The following is a 22,601-nucleotide window of genomic DNA, read 5'->3' on the forward strand; positions in this document are numbered from 1 at the left end:
TTTGATAGCAAAAACACTTTTGAGACGACCTCTCAACTTAAGCTCTGTGCAAATTATCGTTTAAAAGCTACCAATGCAGCGATCAGGCAAACAACCTCGTACAAGTCGATCGGACCAACGGTTGTGGAGATAATGGAAGGACGGACTCCTTTCATTGTAGCTCGATTTCAACCACAAGTAAAGCATCTATCGTCACAGACAGAAGAACAAACACACAAGTGAATCCTTTGACTTGTGATTTGTTATGCAAATGTCTGCATATCTACTTCCCAAGATTCTCTTTGACAACTTGATCCAAAGCAAACGACTGAGCATGTGTACGCTAATTCAAAGCAGACAAACTATTTGCATCGGCAGCCAGTGGAGAAGCTTGGAGGAGTTGGTTTGAATACAGAATTTCTGCAGAATGAGGAACAAATTTTAGTCACCTTATGATGTTGAACGTCACCCCTTTGGTCCAGACTGAAATATCCCTACTTTATATTAAATGCTAATTAGCAAATGCATGCTAACACATTCAACCAAGACAATGAACATTGTACACATGATATACAAGCATTGTGACCATGTTAACGTGCTGGTGCTAGCAGTTAGCTTGAACCGTCACTGTGTCTAAGTCACTATTCAACTCTAAATGGACCATAATGTACTAAATGAACATCATGCTGGATTGAAGAAGACTTGAAACTAGAGATTGAGACCATAAACTCATGTTTACAATGTTTACTGAGATAATACATCAAGAGAGAAGTAGGACCATTTTCTCATAGACTTCTTTTTGCAACCAGATGAGTCGCCCCCTGATGGCCATTAGAAATAATGTCATTTTAAGGCACTTCAGCATGGGCATCACCTTTCAGACCTGGAGGAACACAGGACTTTCACCCAGGAGACTGCTGTTTGTGTCCCGTGTGAAACCAAAACTCAACGGGATGACAGATAACGTCACTGACTTTGCAATGACCCAACTCCCCCCAGATCCCCCCACTTCACCCACCATGATAAGGTGGACCCCCACCCAGCCAGTGCACCAGAAAAAAGGGATCTCGTCTGGATCATTACTATGACGCTTCTGTTGCCGGGGCTTTTTTTCTTATTATGCTTTAAAGTTTCTACGTTTCCATGCTTCTAACTCGTTCACCTAATTCCCTGCTCGTCTGAGGTTCTCACACCTTGAAGAGCCTGTTTGCTCAAGCTTCGTCTGAGCCTGTCAACAAGCACAGGAAACTCCTCCCTCCCTCCCTCTACTTTACCCTACTTTTTCTCTACCGCCTCCCCACACACACACCGGTTTTGATTTATAGGCCTGTCAAGCTACCTGGACCACGACGACAGGTTATTTCCATGGGATCCTCTTTAATAAGGGGATCTGATGCGAGGGCCGAAGCACGAGGGCCCAGCTGTCTCGTCCCAGCTGAGCAACAACAACCGAAACCCTCTGGTTTGTTCCAACACTTGTGATGTTGTTGTTGTTGGGGAATATCCGCGGTAACACGTGTTTGCAGCTTCACTCATCAAACCTTGAGCGATGGGATGTCTTTTTGGTAATCTCGATCTATAATTTGTGTTTGAGTCACACACAAAAAAAAGGAAAATCCACCCGACACAGCCACTTACGTAGGCAAGCAGCTGGGAGCTTGTTCACATTCGCCCAGAAGAACTGGCTCCTCCGCACAAAGGCGTTCGACGTCGGAGGACATTTTTTTGAAACACACCTGAATGTGTGAGTGAGTGACGGCGGAGAAGCGACACGAGACCTTTTAGGACTCTTTTCAAGGCTCGTCCACCGAAGTGGCTCGTCCGTCAGCGAGGCGGGGCGGCCTCTTTGATTCGGGCCTCCGTGTTGACTTTGGATCTCCTGCCTCGACGTTGCATCACTTCCATTAACTCGCTCGGCTCAGACAAAAGCCAGTTCACACATTGCTTTGAAAGATCAGGGCCTCTAACAGCTACTCAATCAAAGGATATGTCACATGATATTGATTTTAATTAAATTATAATTATCAGTGGGTGGAATTATAAAAAAACACCTGAATTAATAGAAATAAATCACATGTTCCTAACTGAGGAATTGCAGTAAATGGGGTTGCTGGTTCAAGTCCCTGCACAGACCAGCACAGTATTGAGTACTTAAACATATTTCTCTCTATCACCTAAAAATGAATAATAAATAAATACATCATACAGAATATTTCATATACTATAGTATACAATCTAATATATGTAGACCATACCATCTAATAGAGTATATTGTCTAGTTTATTAAGACTGTACCATGTATATCGTCACAATAATCAAGGACTAAATGAACAGCTCATGTGGTGCCAAAGCACCATAATGGATGCCTCATCTCAAAGGCAACCTACAGTATGTATGATAAGCTAAACGTGTTAAATATTCTTTAAAGCACTTCTCCATTGATGGTGGTTGTCTGAAAATGAAAAATGCGTTGCCCTCTGTGGCTCAATGAAATAGTTTTGTGCTGCAAAGACGGATCCGTGCTCCATATCGGGTCTGAGGCGAAACCCTCTCATGGTGAAGGAGACAAAGCCTAAAAAGTTCATTAGGAAGTGTCAGATGAATTGACAGATGTTTGGCCCGGGCTGCTGGAAAACTTATGCCACACACACACACATACACACACACACACACACACACACACACACACACACACACACACACACACACACACACACACACACACACACACACACACACACACACACACTTTTTCAGCAACACCACCCGTGCATAAAAACACTCAGCTCTAATGAGCTGCAGACCACAAACCCGCAGCCGTCTTTAATAATGGGAAGTTGTTTATGGACCTGAAAAGGTAGATGAGTTATTATCGTCATCGGGCTTGTTGACAGACACGCCGTCTGCACCGTCTGCCCCTCCCTCTGTTCGCTTGTTTTCATGCATATTTACACTCCTACATCCATTGGGATAGAAGTAGTCAATTTAACGAGCATCTGTAGACATCCTATCTGTTTATAACAATTGTACATTTTTAGGTAAACTTCAGGTTTTCACTCGAGGTATCGTGGTTTCAAGCCTGATTCACAGTCTTAATTCCCGGGTTTCATTCTTCAACAGTGCCTTTTACTTCCCCCCTCTTTGGCAGAGCCTAAAGACCCTGGATCACCTCTGAACCACTCTAGGCCTACGTCCCCCCAAAAAACTCCAAAATGTTGCTTAACGAACCACAAACACAAGCTAGGCTAACATAAGGAGATATCACACCCACTTTAAATAGTACTACAATAACAGACATAGTTCTCCATGTATGTATTCACGAATAAATGAAGGCAATGCATACTTTTTGCATGTACATAATGTTAGCTAGCTAGCATAATCAAATATTTCTCACTAAACATCTAAAATGCATTAATACTACTAACTAAGGATTGGTGATTCCCTAACACTGGTATTTTTGTAGTTATGTTACAGTTTATGACGCTACAGAGACGCTGTTTAATGAATTGATTGGCTTTGATTGGACATCATGCTACGGTCGTTTCCTGGCAACTGACACATTACGAACTAAGACACCTAGCCTTAAAATGTGTCTGGTATGCAGATTATATGTAGGTATGATTTAAACTGATTACATTTACTCCTCGGATTAAGATCGGATTGGATGAGATCGGATTGATTGACATCGGATTGATTGACATCGGATTGAGATCGGAATAAGATACGATCACTTTGTCCGGGTCAAACAACTGAACAGGTCGAGTGAGAGATTACGCATCTACACACCCGACCCATCATGAGAGCCTACCCGCAAAAAAATGAATCAACCATCCCGTTGTGCCCGCCGTGTGTGTGTTTGAGAGAGAGACTCAGTAATGGAAAGGTGATTGTAACCCATCTCTCTCCCTCTTTACTCAAAGACACGTTCTGTTCGCTTCATCGTACGTTCGCATTAGTAGGCATGTTATCATAATACGCCTGCACGGTTTCCATGGCAGCTGTCAAAATGTGACGGATTTATGTCTGCAGGAGATTTGATTGAGATATTAGACGTTTTTTAAACGTGGCTCCGCGTCAGAAACACATCCGCGTGCCAAGTTGCAGGCGGTGCACCAGGAATTTGACTTCATTAATTGGTGTTGGAACATTTCAAGACAGTTACACAATGCATGAAAGAAAAGAAAATAAGGAGGACCTCACAGACTGCAGACGAGATGTACTGCTCAACTGCAGACTAAACAAAAACACCTTGTAAACCTGGAAATGAGGAAGTTCTGTTATTACATCATTGTTTTTTGTTTTCCTCTGACAACATTTCCAATATTCTTGTTATTATTGAAGATATTCATGATTACAAAAGGTATCTAATACATGCATTAGGATTTCACTGATACACATATCAATGTGCTTGTATGGGACGACTTCCTTCAGGTAAACACTACGAGTGTCTCCTTTCTGTATGCGTTAGCTTCAAAGTTGTATTATAATTATAATTTATGACCTTGGCATTGATAGATGACTAAAAATATCACCCTAGGATCCATTCAGCAACCGCTAAATTAAAACATTTGTAGCCAATTTAGTTGAAAGAGTTTAGCAAACACAAGCAAAGGGGATGAACCTTCAATCTCGAGTGTGAAATATAATCAGGAAGGCGTTCGGATCCTTTTTTCCACCACATTTTATTATGTTGCTGCTTCATGCTGTCAATCTACACCCAATGTAATTCAGAGAATTCATTCTCCGGTATGATGGGTCAGGTTGGATGGGGGAACATTGGTGGATTTCAAGCTTTTCGTCTGAGGTCCTGAGTGCTCTGGACCAGGTTTTCATTCAGTATTTTTCTCTGTACTTTCCTGATTCGCTAAACTTAGTTAAGCCTCTGTGTCATCTCGACTGCAACCCCCTGACCTATTTCATCATATACCACATGAACGGTAAATAGATTCTTTGTAAAGCAAAGAGTTCCCCTCCTCACCTTCCTCCAGGTAGTCTGGATCCAGGTCTCGGTGGCGGTGCAAGCCACCTGGCAGAGGGGAAGGCAGGTTGGGGAGGGGGGGGCGGGGCGGCGTGGTGGGTGTTCTGCTGCGTCTGGGCTGGACCAGGCTAGCGCTGCTGTCTGTGGCCCAGTGGGCGGGTGAGTGTTGTGTAACACAAAGCTGTGGTTGGGTTTTTTGTTTTTTTCCCACATGAGCTTTTCAAACTGGCTTCATGGCACACGAGAGAGAGAGAGAGAGAGAGAGAGAGAGAGAGAGAGAGAGAGAGAGAGAGAGAGAGAGAGAGAGAGAGAGAGAGAGAGAGAGAGAGAGAGAGAGAGAGAGACACACAGAGAGTGGGAGAGAGAGAATAATTAATTCAATTAATTCCCACAGTGACAGTTTCTTGATGAGAAAATTATAAATGAAGTTTGTTCAACTGGAATCAAAAGAGAAATACGAGATTGTTGTGAAGAGCTGGCAGCTTCTTTTTTTTGTTTCTGATATAATTACCCCCACTTTAAAAAAAAATAAAATCTAAAATTCTGTGTCAGGGGGAAGCTTTATGTTTTTAAAAGACTGTAAATGTGAATGACTAACATCAATTTGTTGCCTCTTCCTTTAGTGTAATACAGCCTATAAAGATTTTACGAGCGACATTAAAATCTTTGCTCCTCTAAATTAGAAGGTGTTGGGTTGGATTTACCCTCTATTACATGCTGAGGTTCACTTTGGGTGTTGGAGAGACAAGTGGGGGTGTAACTAAGTAGAAAAGTGTTGCTGTTGCAGGAGAAAGTTGATGTGAGTTAAAAAAAACAGCTTTTTTTTGTTCAGATGCAGATCCTACCCGTAACCAGTCCTTTCTCCACCTTATTTCCCAGACAAGACACCGTCACACACCCAAACAGGCGGCTGGCGTACGGTTGTGTGAGCAGAGGAGCGCAGGGGGGTAATTTAAAGCTGAATTAGGACCTTTTATACTTATCCCATATTGTCAACACGGCCCGTAAAAAAAAAAAAACCTCCCCCCACTCCTGCTTCTCTGCCGTTCTCCCTTCAGTTCCTTCTTTATTTGTTCTAATTCCAGGGACCGGCTGGGTCTTGCCTGGATTTGGAGAGTGCACGATTTCAAAGGGGTAATTGACACCTTACCTGTAATTTCATGGTTTCACTCCACCTGCCTTTGATGTCTGGGTCTCGGTTTTTCTGGGCCAGGATGCGGAGGGGAGAGAAGAGACGGTGGCGGGGTGTGGGTGTCTCTCGTCCAAACCCAGTTTCTCTGAAACATGAATGACGTCTCATGCGATCTCCGGGTTATTAAAGTACAAGAGGTGGAGGTGGTGGGTGGGGGGGGGGGGGGTTCCACAGGGGCCCGCCGAGGAGCTTTTCTTGTGGTGACAAATAGACCCGTGGAGTTGTCAAGACTGACTCAGAGACGGAGGGATCAGGGATCTCCGATTTTAATACGTCACATGAAAACCACAAAAAGAAAAAAAATAGGTCAAAGATGAGCTTTTTTGGAATTTAGAAAACAATTAGACCCTCTGTGGATCGTCCCGAACGAGGCTCGCTCGTCGCCATTTTATGTAATATTGCACATCCCAGCTCAACCCTGTGATTTATAAATCACTTCCTGAAGTTCGGCTCATAATGACACCTCTATTAACAGAAGAAGGCCAAGGAATATGGGTGAAAGCCCTCGAGAGAAAGATAGGAAGAGAACCGTGAAGCTCCTACGATGATTTTGGCGGCCCTTGTGGACAGATACAGTAGTGTTTCCGAGCACCAGACTTCCTTAAGGAAACCTCTCATTTTACTGCAGCGGGGTGGATGGGGTGGATGGATCCTGCAGGTCTCCGTAAAGATCCCGTTGCTGGGTTAGCCTGAAGTCTTATCTCATTTTCCTGTGACTGGACATCAGACAGCCAGAAGCATGCTGGGTAATGGAGTAGCATTGGGTCCTAGCTGGGTTAGCTTAGCCTCTCAGCGGCAGTCGACATGCTTTTGGACTTTCCTCACACATGCTCTGCTGTTGCAATGGCAAGTCTATATTATGAAGGACTATATAGGAATCTTCTCACTGATGGTTTTCTTATGTAGGTCATAAACAGGCACCAGTATTTAATGTTCCTAACAGTAACTTTAGGTTCATATTTCAGCAAAGATGTGTAAGTCGAGAATGATGACTTATAGAGGTTTTTTTTTTTTCAACTCCGTTATGTGTTTTTGCTTTGTTTTAATTGATCCATATCTATAATATCAAAGATTTCTGGTTTAATCTACTTTTAGTTACAGTTTGTAGGACGACTATAAAAGTTAATATAGACAATAAAAGCCATTTGTTATAATAAATATAGACTTGCTTTGCATTCAAACACACACACACACACACACACACACACACACACACAGTACTTGGGATGGATGTAAAATGTCAGATCGTACATTTTAATCATCCTTTGTGTGTTTTTTTCTTTTCTTTGCCAGCAGCAAATGATAATATTCCTGTTAAAGCTGTTGTGGGATGAAAGAAACAGTTTGTGCTGGAAGCTACAATCCTAACAAGAAGTCGCATAGAGAGAGAGAGAGAGAGAGAGAGAGAGAGAGAGAGAGAGAATGAAATGAATGGAACGTTTTTTTCTCCTTTTCCCTGGAGTTGTGTCTGGCTCGCACGGCGGAGATGCGACTCTCGGGGGTGAGAGGAAGGTTACGTTGGGGATCCAGGCGAGCAGCAGTGAGTGATGAGAGGGGAGTGACAATGAAAATTGCACTCGTTGCAACCATGAATCATTACAAACAAGCCTTTAAAAGGCACCCCTCACTGTAATTACCTCCTCTGCGATGCCCTATTACGGGATACTTTATTACCTTCTATTACTTCGCTGTGCCTGCTTTGGCAGATGTCGACCTCACACTGACTAACAAAGCCTGGCAGGTGAATCTGCGACGCTGCTGCTTTTGTGGAAAATATAGAGGCAAAAAAAAGAAGAAAAGAGCTGCATTTTAAAGGAGGATTATGTAATCTGTGACTTGTTGAGCCCGACAACACTGACAGACTACAGTCAGCAGCAGCATGACACAAATACTTAAAGTCCCAGTCGGCAAGTCCGGCGGATCGAGGGCATTTTGAATGTTTACAACTCTCACACTCCTCCCCCATGACCACCGAGCTCCTCCCCCACGACCACCGAGCTCCTCCCCCTCGACTTCGTGCCCTTTGAAATCCCTTAGATCACGCCACCTTTGAAACGTGGGTCCGATGTGGACTCTGGTTTTATCACGGGCACCGTCGCCATCTTTCTTTTTTTCCTTCTTTTCCACCAGTGTTTTCTTTTCCTTGGTTGTTTTGGACCTCCTCGTTTGGGTTTTTAACGAGGAATTGGAAGCTTGTTGCTTCTTCCCTCCGCCTCCCCCCTGTGATAGTGGAACGACCCGAGGGGGGAGGGGCTCTGTGTGTGCACGAACACAGCCCCTGCGTGCTGATTGGACAGGATGATCCGGGCACTGTCGATGTTTGCAAAACAAACAACAGGCTCTACGTGCACGTAGAGGCTCGCTTTTTTTCCTAAAACATGATGATTTATGTTGTTCTATCGGAGCGTAGTGTCGGCTTCAGTGAATATGGTCAAACAAATGTTGTCGACTGGGACTTTAAGTCAGTTTATTAAAAACGGACACAAATAAACGAGCACAGAGGGGCGAGGGTGTCTTTTAGCTCATTGTTTTGGTTTTATAGCAGCAAATGTACTGTAGTCACTCTGCAGCCTCCCATCTTAAAGATGAACCCTTGCAGATCACATCCCCGGTCATATTGTACACCTATTTAACAATACATGCCATTTTTTTTTACTTTTTTATATCAAAATCCTTTTCTTCCTGGAAAACAAAATATGATACACGCTTACATCAGCTAGAACCAACCAATTATATCAAGACATCCATCAATCATTCTGCAACTTCGGCTCTGCAGAGTCAGAGAAGATTGAATTAATCTTTTGATGAAATCAAATTCCTCCTAACTTAATGTCCTGCCTGCCTTTTCTTGTTACACTACATGAGTTGGTCGGTTGCGAGTTACGAATGTTGTGTTTGGTATGTGATAGTGGTAGTAGTTTTATTACTACTAAAAATGTTTTCCATATTTTCCATAAAAAAAGTATTTATACCAGGTGACAACTGCTTATGGTCCCAATCTCTAGTTTCAAGTCTTCTTCAATCCAGCATGATGTTCATTTAGTACATTATGGTCCATTTAGAGTCCACCAGACCAGAAAGCAGGGGATGCTTTAGGGGGCGGGGCTACCTGCTGATTGACAGGTCGCTACCATGCTACCAGGGTGCCACTCTTCTGCTTGTGTTCATCGGGTCCACCCGTCGCTCCTCCACAGTCCAAAAATGGTCAATTCCTTCTCTGGTTGCAAAAAAAAATCTAAAACTCGAGGCTTCAGAACCAAAGTCGACAAACCACAGGGTGACGTACTAGGCCCACTTCTTATGTGCAGATCTGTTTTTACAGATTTCTAATTAACCAATTCAGAGATAAAGTGCATTTCCTCTGGCATTCACCGATAACAATGGAGTCGATGAACCATCCAGAGGTGTCGAGGCAGACTAAGCTGATGATCACAGAAAAGTGGATCAGTACAGTGAGAGAACAAGGGAGGGAGGGGGGAGAGGGGGGAGGGAGGCAGTCTGAGGAAACAGCAGAATGAATGAACGAGTGAAAACATATTGGTCATTTTGAGTTCAGCCGCTCTTCCCCGCTGTGAGCCCCGACCGTGGGCTGCTTCACTGCCTCGCTGCCTCGCTGCCCAGGCTCCGCTGGGCACAAATCCAGATTTCTGTCCAAATTACCAGCTCCGCTTCGCAGAAGAAGGCCAGCGGGGTGAGAAGATCTCACCCTCCACCCCCTGTCTGAACCCCCTCGCTGGCCCGGTGCAGAGCTGACGGAGCGTCGCGGATGGCCCTGGATTGCACCTGCACTGGGGGGGCTTTCCAGCTCTAACCCCCCCAACACACACACACACACACACACACACACACGAACGACCCTCATAACCCTGTTTTTCATTTTCGTGGATTTCAATCAGGTGGCCTACAAATTCCACAAGGTTCCGATAAGCTGCTTCAAAATGTTGCTCAATTAAAAGGTAAAACTTGTTAGAGGACAAATCAATGTAATTTATTTGTCACTTTTAACAAGAAACAACTGATTGATGTCAACCTGATAGCTTCTTAACTTGTCGGCTAATTATCATAGATTTCACTTCTAGAAATTACGTTCCTAGATTTCAAATATTTTGTATTTGTATTTTGTAACATCCCATGCTCAATCTCTGTCTATAATGTAAATATCTAGTCCATTCTGTATATGTTCTGAAAGTTGTCTGTTATGTACATTATATATTCTACTTTATTTAACTTTCTTTAGATAGTCTTAGTGTTAATATCTTTTTTATATTGTACTTTTCTTGTCAATGCATGTTTATTATTTATTATCCTTATTTTTTTACTGTCTTGCTGCTGTAATAAATTTCCCCACTGCGGGACGAATAAAGGACTATCTTATCTTATCTTACCTTAAAGTTTAAAAGCGAAATGTGTTTTCTCCTGGTTGTGTTTGTTTTTTGATCACAAATACATTTTTTTAATCATAGTTCATGTCAGTAAGAGGTCAAGGTCAACAAACACAGGACTTTCACCCAGGAGACTGGTTGTTTGGGTGAAATCCAAAAGTCAACATTGACTTATTTCGATGTCTGTAACTAAGGCAACGTGGCAAACATACTTATGTTTTGCTAAACTTTTTTTTTTTAGTAATCTGCAACCGTAATCCAGGAGAGAATGTGTTTCCCTTGTAAGGAGCTCCGGGCGATAACACGGTCCCTTGCAGGTCGGCAGCGTCGGGGTATCATGGATGACGGGCGGCTTCCCGGGGTTTTGCTGTTTGTCCTGGTCCTGCCTCAGGGTTGGGGGTTGTGTTTACCTCATAACAAAAAGCAACATGGTTTTGATGCTCTGCCAGTGTGCTGCTGTGTAAACTGTAAACAATACACACACACACACACACACACACACACACACACACACACACACACACACACACACACACACACACACACACACACACACACACACACACACACCTACTGCTGCAGCGGCCACTCCCCTTCCTGTGTAAGAGAATTTACTCTCTCATTACCGCCATTGTGTTGCCCTTGAGCAAGGCTTTTAACCCGTCATTGTTCCAGCGGCGCTGCCAGCTGCGGTCGTACCGACAGCTTCCAGGTATGACGGCTGCGAGTCATTTCCTGCCTTCCACTTGGCCTCCGTTCATTTTTATTAAGGTGTCGAAATCAACCTGCAGAAACTTGACATTATGGTTTATAATTATATTAGATCTCATATTTAATTATAATAAGTGGATTATTATTTTTCATGGATCATCAATTTAATCTGAAATGATTTTCTAACCATTGCAAAAGAAATGGAAAGCCACAGTTATACTTGAAATGCTGGAAAGTAATTATTATTATACTGCAAAAGAGTAAGTTAGCATAAAAAATACTTTCAGACAGAATGTAATACGCAGCAAAAATGCAGTACTTTTTCTTTTTGCTGTGACAGCGTCGTAAAGTCAGCAACCAATCATGTAGCAGAACTTGTCAGTTGGGCCTCAACTACAACAGCAGGTAGACTCTGATTCAAGACGGCAAACTTTATTACTCCTTCCAACCAGGACAAAGCCACCCAGACCTGATCCACTCCTTCTGTTCTTAACTTTCACAATAAAATCCCTCGACGTAAAGTAATTATATCTATACTTTATATATAAAATCAAATGTTCATTTGAAGCTTAAATGCAAAGTAAAGTTCAGGAAGGCCTCAGTCAAGATGTTTCACTCAATTCTTTGCAAACCTGTGTGGTGATCAACTTCACAAATCATGCAGCAGGAATGAAAATCAACTTTCATCCTAAAATCGTCTATAAATTGTTCCTTCTCACGGCGGCGCTCGGCTTCTTCGCCGTCGCCGTTCCCTCCAGCCGTGACCTCGGCGCGGACGCTCGGAGCGGTGAACCCAGACGAATGAAGGCGAGGAACCCTCCGAACCACTGAACCTCCAACACGCAGACTAACCCCGGCCATCCTGCCTACACCCCAAACCATCAGGAATGATGCTCCCTGTCACTCTCACGACCCCCCCCCCCCCCCCCCCCCCAGCCCCTTCTCCTCAAAACACACACACACACACACACACACACACACACACACACACACACACACACACACACACACACACACACACACACATTCAAATCCCCCACCCACCTCCTCAGCTCTTACTTCGCCATGGAGGCTGATTCTGCCCTCTGGATGAACCTTTACCCGGGACCCTGAGCTCAGAGGGGGCTGGATTAGAGGGTGGAGGCAGGAAGGGGGTGTGTATGGGGGGGTAAGAGATAGATAGATGGATGGATGGACAGACTAGATAGATAGATATATAGATAGACAGACAGACAGACAGACAGACAGACAGACAGACAGACAGACAGACAGACTCAAGTTGTGGAAGTAAAGACCCCCTTAACCCTGCACCGCAAACTCCAACCCCACCCCCCCACCTCCCCCCATCATGCACCTGTTCCCAGCTCTGTCCCAGCCTGCCCTCCATCTCCCTCATCAGCATTCCTCCAAACACACATGAACAAATCTTTGATATCCTGGAACACAAGAGCCTTAAAAAAAACGTCACTATTTGGGTTTCCAGCGGGGTCCGATCAACAGACTGTGATTTATCTGCCTATAAATCCAGAAGTTCCCCCCGGTGAAGATGCCCACGAAGTCTGTGCATCCCCGACACAAAGTAGGGCCCCGACTCCCTCCCTGCCGAGGCCTGGGTGTGTGAACGATTAGCTCCTCAGACAGGCTGCAGCGCCAAGGCCTCGTCTCACCCCTTCATTTTCTGCATGGAGGTGTCCGGACTTGTTCCAGAGAAGGAACAAGATGCACGGTTTAGGAAAGGTTCCCTCCTCAGGTCCCGTCATGCAGAGCAGAGCTGCACTCGTATGAAATACAGTTTGGATCAAAAAGAGGAACAAACACTGTGTGCAAGTTTTCTGTCCTGCACAAATATGTGAAAAACAAATGCAATCGTCGGCGTAGAAACGCACGTACACTTAAAGTAAATGAATATCTTGTATCTCGACTCTGCAGTGGTTGTGCAGGTGCACACGCTCCCCTCGACATAGAGGCTTTGCATTTAACAATTCTTTCATGCTTTCATGCTACAAAAATTTGGTCTGTCTTGCTCTCTTGGTTTATTTGTTGATGATGAAAGTACTTTTGTTTCATATTGTATAATTATAGTTAAACGCAAAGCACAGATGTGCAGCCTCACGAAGCCAGTTGCATAATTCTTATTCTGGTTTTTAAGTGTCAAGCAAATTACAGTATTGTGTCTCTTATGTGCCTTCTTGGTTGTTAACTTTACAATAAGTAACTGAACTATAACGCATCTTCTCAGTGGTCCAAAATAACAGAAGAAGATAAATAAAAAATGTGAAACTTCTGCACAAAATGTGCCGACACAACAAAAAAATCCTGCTCTTAAAAACCTCCTGAAAAGTTCGCTGACATTTCGGAAAGTGGCGGCGTATTAAAAAGGTGAGCTGCGTCGCTAATTGGTGCTGCAGCTTCGGTCTAACTTTCTAACAGGTGCTCCTTTGTTTTTGGGACGCGGGCAGAAAGTCATATTTTTGCCAAAGCACGATGGCTGAACCGAAGGTGTTACAGTTTGTTTTGTTGTGTCCTCGGGGGCAGCGAAAGTGAGTTCACCTCTCCTTGATCTCCCCCCCCCCCCCACCACCACCCTCTGTTTACCTCCTCACCCCTCCTCCTCAGCGAGCCGGGGGCGTGGGGGCGTCCGGGGGGCTCCGAGGTCCAGGGCTAACAACAATAGCCGGACTGTGCTGTCCCGAGTCCTGGTCCTCGCACAATGACCACGTCCATGTCGATTAGCGCGGGGAGGAGGGGGGGCGGTGGCCGAGTCCTGGTCCGGCTGGGGCTAATAGCTTATTACGCAGTGTAAAAGTGACAGTGTGATCTGGAGAGGTGCCAGGAAACGGGCCCAATTAAAGGAGAAAAGAGAGGGAGGGAGGGTGAGGACGAGGGCAGCAACATGCATTCCTCTGAGCTTTGGTTTAATTCGCCCATGACGAGTTCCCTGGGGACCGACACCCTCCCTTCCACCGGCAATATTTGAGTATCCTCCCGCTCTGTTGTTCCAAAACACATGCGGAACAAACCCCAAACACGCTCTCAGGCCGCAGGTACCCGCGGCGGTTATGGGTAAACAACGCTGTTTACTTGTTGATACAGTCGGAGAAAACGGGGAGGTTGAGAATACGGAATATTCTCATCCATGCCGAAGACTTCTGAGCCGAGGCTGACATGATCAGATGATGCTCCAACCCCATAACGAGTGGAATAGATCTCTTTATCGTGCAAGGCCTAAATATTACATCTCATTTTGAGAAATCTGACCAAGCATTTTCTTGTACTTATTACAAACGAAGCAACTGGCATTCATTGTTTTTCTAAGCAACTGTGATTCATCTAAATGAACCACTGCCGAGACCCAAACTACAGACTTAACAGCCACTATTCATGTGTAGAGGGAGTGGATGATATCTGTATTTTCTCCCTCACACACTGAGACGACCTCGTAGGTCCAAATTAAAAAGCTGCCTCCTACAGATTCATAAATCAACTTTTGGCTCGTCTTTCAGCTTGTTTTGATCTCTTGTTAAGAGTTCTCGCTGTCTTCGCTTCGGTTACTTTGTCAACAACTTCGCCGAGTCATCACACAGGTTTTAACGGCGGAGACACAACACTTCCCCTGACGGTGGATAAACTGGAATAAAGCCGTTGTAACAGAGTGTTACGGGGGCTTTTTCCTCAATGAGATGTGGAGTCTGTCAGTCCGATGTTTAAGCTCCAGGAGGAGGAACAACAGAAGGGGTTAATGTAATCCATTTCATTGGTGGGGGGACTCTAATAACTGCTCTCTGCCTGCGTCTCCATTGGCCCGCGGAGTTTCCATTGTACCAAGGCCGGTGCAGGTGTGGGACATGCTTTGTTGATCATAATCCCCCCCAGGCAAAAGGAGGAGAGGCTTTTGAGTGTGTTTGACGTACCCCACCGGCGGGCCCTTTGCTCCCCGGCCGCCGAGCAGCCACCGTCTCCAGCCGCCGCTCATGGGATCCGACAGGCGGAAAAATAATGAACAACACCTCAACCCGGAGCTGACCTGGCTCCAATTCACCGGCTCCACACGAGGGGTAAACGAACCACTTAATTGAGCTGTCCAGGATCAAATCATACTCAGGATCCCCCCCTGAGCCAAAACCCGCGATCAACCCTCACCCACCAGCACCCCCCCCCCCCCCCCCCCCCCTCACCCCCCCCTCACCCACCTCATCCTCCATCCCGGACACAACCAATCAAGATGTTTTCCTTCACACATTCTTCCACTTCTTTACGGTTTTAAACTCTTTCCACCTCAGACAGTTTTTTTACTTTTGTTATTATACACCAACTGTTCTTTTTACATTTTCTTTACTTGTTCTACTTTAAATTATACAAGGAAGACGACATCTCATCACCCCAAACCTCCCTGTTCATTTTAGTATTGATTTAATTAACTTTTGCTCTTATTTCAATTTTAGGTACTTTTGCTCGTGTTGCATTCTTTTTATTCATCTTTATTGTGGTGATTCGTTTTTATTGTTTCATCTATAGTACTGCTTTTGTTAGGCCTTATATTGTCTGTTGTCTTGCTTTGTTTTGTATGTTCTGAATGGTGGCTATTTATGGCACAAAGGTTGACCAGAAACTCCTCCAGCTCAGAATATACCGGGGGCTCCGGCGGGGACCGGCCCTCTGCTGACAGCCTCAGATCTGCAGACAGACCCAGATCTGCAGACAGACCCAGATCTGCAGACAGACCCAGATCTGTAGACAGACCCAGATCTGCCTTCACTGGATCCTCCGACCTGCAGTCTGAGCTTTAGCGGGAGGCCAACACCGACACCACGCTGCTGGAGGCCCAGGCCGTAATGCTGAACCCGCTAGAGGGAAAGGAGGCATGGGAGAACCAGGACCAGGACTGTGAGAACCTGCTGCAGTGAAAAAAATGAGGTTTTCTCAAGGGAATGGTTCTCGGAAAAACCCTGGCAACAACAGGCAATAGCATCCGGTTCCTCCCAGTTGAGACACCTGGGAGTCAGTCGGGGTCACTTGTCCACCAACTTGATGTGACAAAAAACCTCAAACGGATCCTGAAACCGCTTTGAACCGCTTTTCTCTTTTCAGCTTTTCTTTTGTAAAGTTTAATGAAACATCAAAGAGAAGTTAGATGCTATTTATCGTCTAATGACCGACAAAACATTTCAAGCTTTGATAAAAATGGAGGCGGACTCCGCTGTCCTTATTTGACATCACAGTCAGAGACCCCTTGATGAAGTTGATCCCCCGGCCCTCCATGTGCAACATGCTGGCTGCACCCAACGGTTGCTTTCTGCGATGTTTCTCATTAGCGAGGCGTCACCTGTTCCCTGTCCATTATCGCAGGAACATTTCAGGTTGAGGGTCCTGTGGGGTTGTGTTAGGACACGAACCTACGGTGCACGGTCACCCCCTCGAAAAACAGCACCCGGGTCCCCCATGTTCAACCTGCTTCCCAGCCGGACCCAACAATGGCTCTTTTCAAATGTCACCCGGTCGGAGCCAGGGTGCCAAATTAGGACGGGGTGCCTGATGTTCCAGGCGCAAGAAGAAGGTGATCCAACAGAGCCCGGGTCAGTGGATCCCCCTCCTAATTGAGAAGTTCACACTTGGTTTGGGGGGTTGTCCCCATTCAGCGGACAGCACTGGTGCCCGTCTGCCAGAGTAGAAAAGTTTGGGACGGCCAGTGAAATGCATATATCCGACCTCTGCAGTCAGATCCAGGTATCAGACCTGTGGTGTTGGAGAGCCGCCGACCCCCCAAGATAGAAATATGAACTGGCCCACAACTGACAAAACGACACAGACTCATCCAATTGACGAAATAAGTCAGATAGCTACAATGTACGTTAAAGAATAAAAACTTTATTTACGATATGAAAAATGAGATTCTGTTTTTATTTTTCAGTGCAGCTGTTCTATTTCCTGTGCTGCACGCTACCTCGGGACACAATGAGCTCAACCTGGAGGTCTCGGACTAATTTACTTAAACGTGACTCTCAGCGTGGTGACGGCTGAGCCGGCGGCTAGCAGCTATCATTGCAAACAGTGGCAACAAGACATTTCGGCGCTGTATCTATACGTAGCAAAGTTCTCTAAATATCGCGTAGAGAACTTTGTCATCTAGTGGTGAAGTTGCAGATTGCAACCAACTGAAAAATCGCCCCGCTCGTCCCTCCCCCATTTCCAAGCATTCAGAGAATTTCGGTGGCCTTCAGGGGATGTAAAAATACGAAAGGAACTTTCTAGAGCCAGTGTTTGGTTTGTCTGTTCCAGGCCACAGAAACATGGCGGACTGCGAAATTGCACTCTACTCAATATATAGTGTATATTTAAAGAATATATAAACTATATTTCGTGGACACAAAGTTGCACGATCGAGACAAATCCATGAAAATATAATATTACCACTCCTTTAGTTCTTACCTTTCACAATAAAAGCCCAAGACTCTTACAGGGTATCACTTATCATGGGAACTAAAATGACAACAGAATAGCTTACAATATTTATTTATTACAAAACAAAAATATGTCTGTTTATTATGGATCGTCCACCAGTCACTGTTCTGGTTTTAATTGTGTGACAGCAGTGATGTAAGTACTCAAAGAACAATGAATTTAACATGGCCCACAAAAATGAATGAACACTTTCAGCAATGTGTTATCATCATCATATTTACCCTTTAGCTATATTTAGATCCTCTGAGAAATAAAAGTACAAGACAGAAATTGCTTTTCCACATTTTTACCAGTTAATTTGAGGTTATTCCCACAACAGACGTTCACTATCATATCATCATACTGTGAGCACCTTGAACGCATGCATGTTGTGAATAATAAACTGTGAAATAAATAAATCATCTAATTATTGTCTCTAATCTGCACGATGGGTGGCAAATATTCCCAGAGGGGGGATTTCTCTCGATGCATCATTTCTTTGCTGGAACAAAGCAAAAAAAAAATGGCCTCCTTCAATTTGGGGCAAACGCCGGGCGTAGAAGGGAGACAAAAGGAGATGTTTAAAACCCCGTCGGGCTGAGGGGGATATCTTCACCTCTCTTCAGAGAGCCCCTAATTGATACATGGGGATCGGCGTGAAGGACCGGGGACAATAGCTCCATTGTTTCTCTCGCTTTCTGAATCAAGACGTCTGTCAACCGCAGTGTCTTCGCAGGGAAGCTTGGCTCGCCTCCAAACTTCTACTTTGCTCTCTTGATTTCTTTGCCGAAGCATCTCACGGGCCGTAAATATGACACACTCTCTGACAAAAGGGGGATCGGTTGTCTCAAAGGCAACATGCATGATGGAACGTGGTTGAAAAGAAAAGAAACGTTTATCACTTTTGAGGATAAAATCTGAGGGTAGAAATAAAAATAAGAAATTGGGATTTTTTTTTGTCTGTCCGAAAATAATCCTTATATGTGAAATTAAATAAATGTAGTTATTTCAGAATTTTGACCAAAATTAAAATTTATGAATTTCCGTTAAAACAAAACTGGATACATAACTATTTTTCTATGTTTGATTTTTTGCTTTCTTGTAGAAAAAAAACTGTTTTTTCGGGTTAAGCTGACCAACTAAAAGTCAATTAATTGGAATTAATTAATTGGAATAGAATCAACTAAAAAAAAAACTGTCTTTACTTTCCCTGCTGATTTGTTCCAATTATCAAGAAATTGTGAAGTAATTCATCACAGTGAACACTCACTGTGTTTATACTTTTTGTTTTTACATTGATATTATTATTCTTAATATTATTATTATTATATATTTGTGAGAGTGGGAACAGTTGTTTTTTGGGGGTTAGCAATGTTCCCGTTGCAGAGGCAAAACAAAGCGAGACAAAGTGTAAATGAGGCTTTTCAGCCTCGAGGTCATCTCCTGACAGCAACGTCATTCTCTGAACGCCGATCACTGATCCGTCAGGAAGACGAGACTTACTGGAAGAAAAGGCGGGAGGATTAACGTTGTTTTAGTTGGTCGTGAACTCGGTCTTAAGGCGGTGTGAGAAAAACACAAAAAGCTAAGAGATGAGTCAGACTTGAGTTTATAACTCTTCTCTCTTTGCTGTACATTCTGGAAGTCTTTACATTAACAAAACGAAAAAGTGGAATTAAATCTGTTTTATGAGCTGAAATAGTAGAATTAAAGTAAATGTATGGCATTTAAATGATAATTAAGCCCCAGATTAGGAGTCTTTGAAAATGACACATGACAATAGAATAGAGACCACATGATATTTATTTATAGTCACAGTTGAAACTGCCTGGAAGCTGTATTTACTGTAGAAAGATAAAAAAAAAAAGACAATAGATACAAAAGCCATTCAATGATTGTCACTGAATCCTGAGAGAAACCATATCCATACTTTTTTTTTAATGTTTCAATCAAACTATGTTCAGAAAACAATAGAAAACAATGCATATTAGCATAAATAACATAAATAATCACACTAATTTTTTATATAATTTACAACAACAAAAAATATTCCATATGTATTTACATGAGCCGTAGTGCTGCTGTGGTTTCAGTCGACGTAGAAGGTTATAAAAATAAAAAAAGGCGGATCATATATTTGTATATGAAATCAATTTAAGTTACTGCATTTTGGAAAACGTGTCATGTGACCCCTTCACAGCGGGGCGCTCTCATCTCATAGGGTCGTGGTTTCGAGGTAACGGCGGTCTCACGAAAAAAAAAAAACAAGAAAAAAAAGGCAACTTTGGCAGGTTTGAGTTGATTATGAATACGGAAAAATAAAAGTTTCAGCGTGTGGAAATCAACCGGTGGAATTTGGAGAAATATGGATTTTGGTGAAGTTAACATTTACATCCTAAAAACACGAAGAATAGAGAAAACTTTCTGACATACGTGTTCAGTGGTTGTGTTACTTTGCAAGTATATTTAACATTAAGTGCAAAGAAGGAGCTTTGATATAGATATATATATATATATATGTATATTTTTTAAAAAGTAGAAAGATAAGTGCTCATTTTTTGCTGTTTCCACAGTTCCAGTGCTTCGAGTTCATCTGAAAATACTCTCTAGTCTCTGGGTGAAGTGATGGAGAAGCACTCAGGTCCCCTAAAACCTGGTCTTGGTGGATCCGGGTCCTATAGCTCGGTCCCCTCTCTGGGGTAGATCAGGCTGTTGACGCTGAAGCTGTTGTAGAAGTGGCTGTTGAACTGTCCGCTCTGTCCCCCGCCACTGAACGTGTTGTAGTACACTCCACGGTTGAAATGCAGGCCCTCGCCGTGGCCCTCCGAGGGCCCCGAGTCCTGGTTCAGGTGGTACGGGCTCAGGGCCGTAATGTTCCTGTTGGTCAGCTCGTTCACCAGCCCCAGGGACCCCTGCCGGCCGGGGGCCCCTGAGCTGAGTGTTGACATGCTGCTGTAAAAGTTGTTAAAACACGGGGCCGCTGCCGCCGCCGCTGAGGAGGAGGAGGGGAGTCCGGGCGGCGAGGACGACGACGAGCCCTTGTGGTTCTCGTTCATGGCCTCCATGTCCGGCGAAGGTGGCCCCAGGAGATGGGGGCTCTCTGAGGACTTCAACGAGGCCCCCGATGCTGACCGCCCGTCCTCAACCTTTGTGGCCCCCGCCGCCACCGCCGCTCCCCCGGCGCCGCTCGGATCCGAACGCCGTTTCCTTTTCCTGCGGAAGTTGCCGTTGTCAAACATCTTTTCACAGTTCGGGTCCAACGTCCAGTAATTTCCTTTTCCTGGAAGTGAAGAAGAGACACGAAAAATATGAGAAGGAATTATAATCAGCTGTGATGGAAGCTGTCTCATATAATTATGTCTCATATAATTATTATTTCTAAATAAAAAGTCTTCAGCTTGTTCCTCTCAAGATGCGACATAAACACACTTCAGCAATCTTTCATAGCAATCTTTTCTCCTTTATCCTGAAATTATACAACTTTTAATTTCATATTTCTGTCTTTTTCCTGACAGTTTTGAACTTTTTTTTCTGAAATCATAGTAACAGTAATCATAGTCTAGATTAGATAAGAATAAGAAATAAAAACAACATATTTTAATTGCCTCTTTATGACCATCAAAAACCTCTAATATAATAAGTTAAATTAAAAAACGATTTATTACAGCAGCTACAAGTTCTAACATATATTTCAATAACTTGTTGCTTTTAAAATAAATTAATATATTTCCACACAGCATCGAGTTAGTCAAACTGATTTGGAACTAATTATTTCGACACATTGACTCCCTAAATCTCCCCCATGGTGCGTTCACGGTACCTGGATCGTCCTCGTCCCGCGGCACCTTCTTGAAGCAGTCGTTCAGGGACAGGTTGTGCCGGATCGAGTTCTGCCAGCCGGCTTTGCTCTTCTTGTAGAAGGGGAAGTTGTCGGCCACGTACTGGTAGATCTGACTCAGGGTCAGCTTCTTCTCGTGCGCGTTCTGGATGGCCATGGCGATGAGCGCCGAGTACGAGTACGGCGGACGCACCAGCTTCAGCAGCTCCTCCTGGCTGGCGATGGACAGCCAGCCGAGGTCGGGGCCCCCGAAGCCAGGTGAGTTGGCGAGGAACTGCCGCTGGGAGCCGTAGGAGGGCGGGATGAAGGACGCCGGGTTGTTGCCGTGCAGGTAGGACGCGGAGGTGTTGACGCCCGGCCCGTTCAGCCACAGGTACGGGTTCGGAGACGACGCGTAATCCCCGAGGCCGTATCCTCCGGGTCTCTGCGCGCCCTGCAGGCTCTGCTGGTGGTACATGCTGCTGAAGTTGTCGCAGTAGACCGCGGCCATGTCCGGGGCCTCCTGGGTGGTGGCGCCCTTGGGTGGGAGAGAGCCGACGGTCGGGGAGGTGTGGTGCTGCTGCTGCTGCTGCTGCTGCGGGTGTTGGAGGTGCTGGTGATGGGGCTGCGCGTCGATGGAGTTCATCACTTCCCCGCGGGAAAACAGAAAATAAAGTCCCAGGAGACAGCTGGAGAGCCGGGTTCAGGTGCGGGGTTCAGGTACGGGGTTCAGGTGCGGGGTTCTCCCGGTGCTGGATCTCCCGGTGCTGGTTCTCCCGGTGCTGCGCGGGCGGCAGCAACAAGTGTCAGGGGAGGATGGAGGAGTTTGGGGGGAGTTTTAGTAGTATAAACCCTCAACGGGAGCCGCGGTCGGGCACCAGATGATTCCCGGCAGCCAATCAGAGGCGCGCAGAGGAGGAGGGGGCGTGGCCACGTCCTCGGTGAGCAGATAGGGGTCCTGGCTGCTGGGCTCACATCTACCATCAGGGCCTGACGGGCTCATCACGCACGGTGTGTGTGTGTGTGTGTGTGTGTGTGTGTGTGTGTGTGTGTGTGTGTGTGTGTGTGTGTGTGTGTGTGTGTGTACAGATTAACTTTTGTGAC

The 22,601-nt window shown here is 44.9% G+C and overlaps 1 protein-coding gene across 1 annotated transcript; it reads right to left on the reverse strand.

Annotated features, from left to right (window-relative positions):
- Positions 1–19,572: 19,572 nt before the first annotated feature.
- foxi2 (forkhead box I2) lies at positions 19,573–22,284 on the reverse strand. The gene is made up of 2 exons (XM_084012965.1): positions 21,501–22,284; positions 19,573–20,960 (listed from the first exon to the last, which is right to left on the reverse strand). The coding sequence occupies exons 1-2, from the start codon at positions 22,141–22,143 to the stop codon at positions 20,356–20,358; spliced, it is 1,248 nt and encodes a 415-aa protein (XP_083869091.1). The 5' UTR covers positions 22,144–22,284; the 3' UTR covers positions 19,573–20,355.
- Positions 22,285–22,601: the final 317 nt, after the last annotated feature.

The sequence above is a fragment of the Eutrigla gurnardus genome (genome assembly GCF_963514095.1).
Source record: "Eutrigla gurnardus genome assembly, chromosome: 7".
Taxonomy (NCBI): domain Eukaryota; kingdom Metazoa; phylum Chordata; class Actinopteri; order Perciformes; family Triglidae; genus Eutrigla; species Eutrigla gurnardus.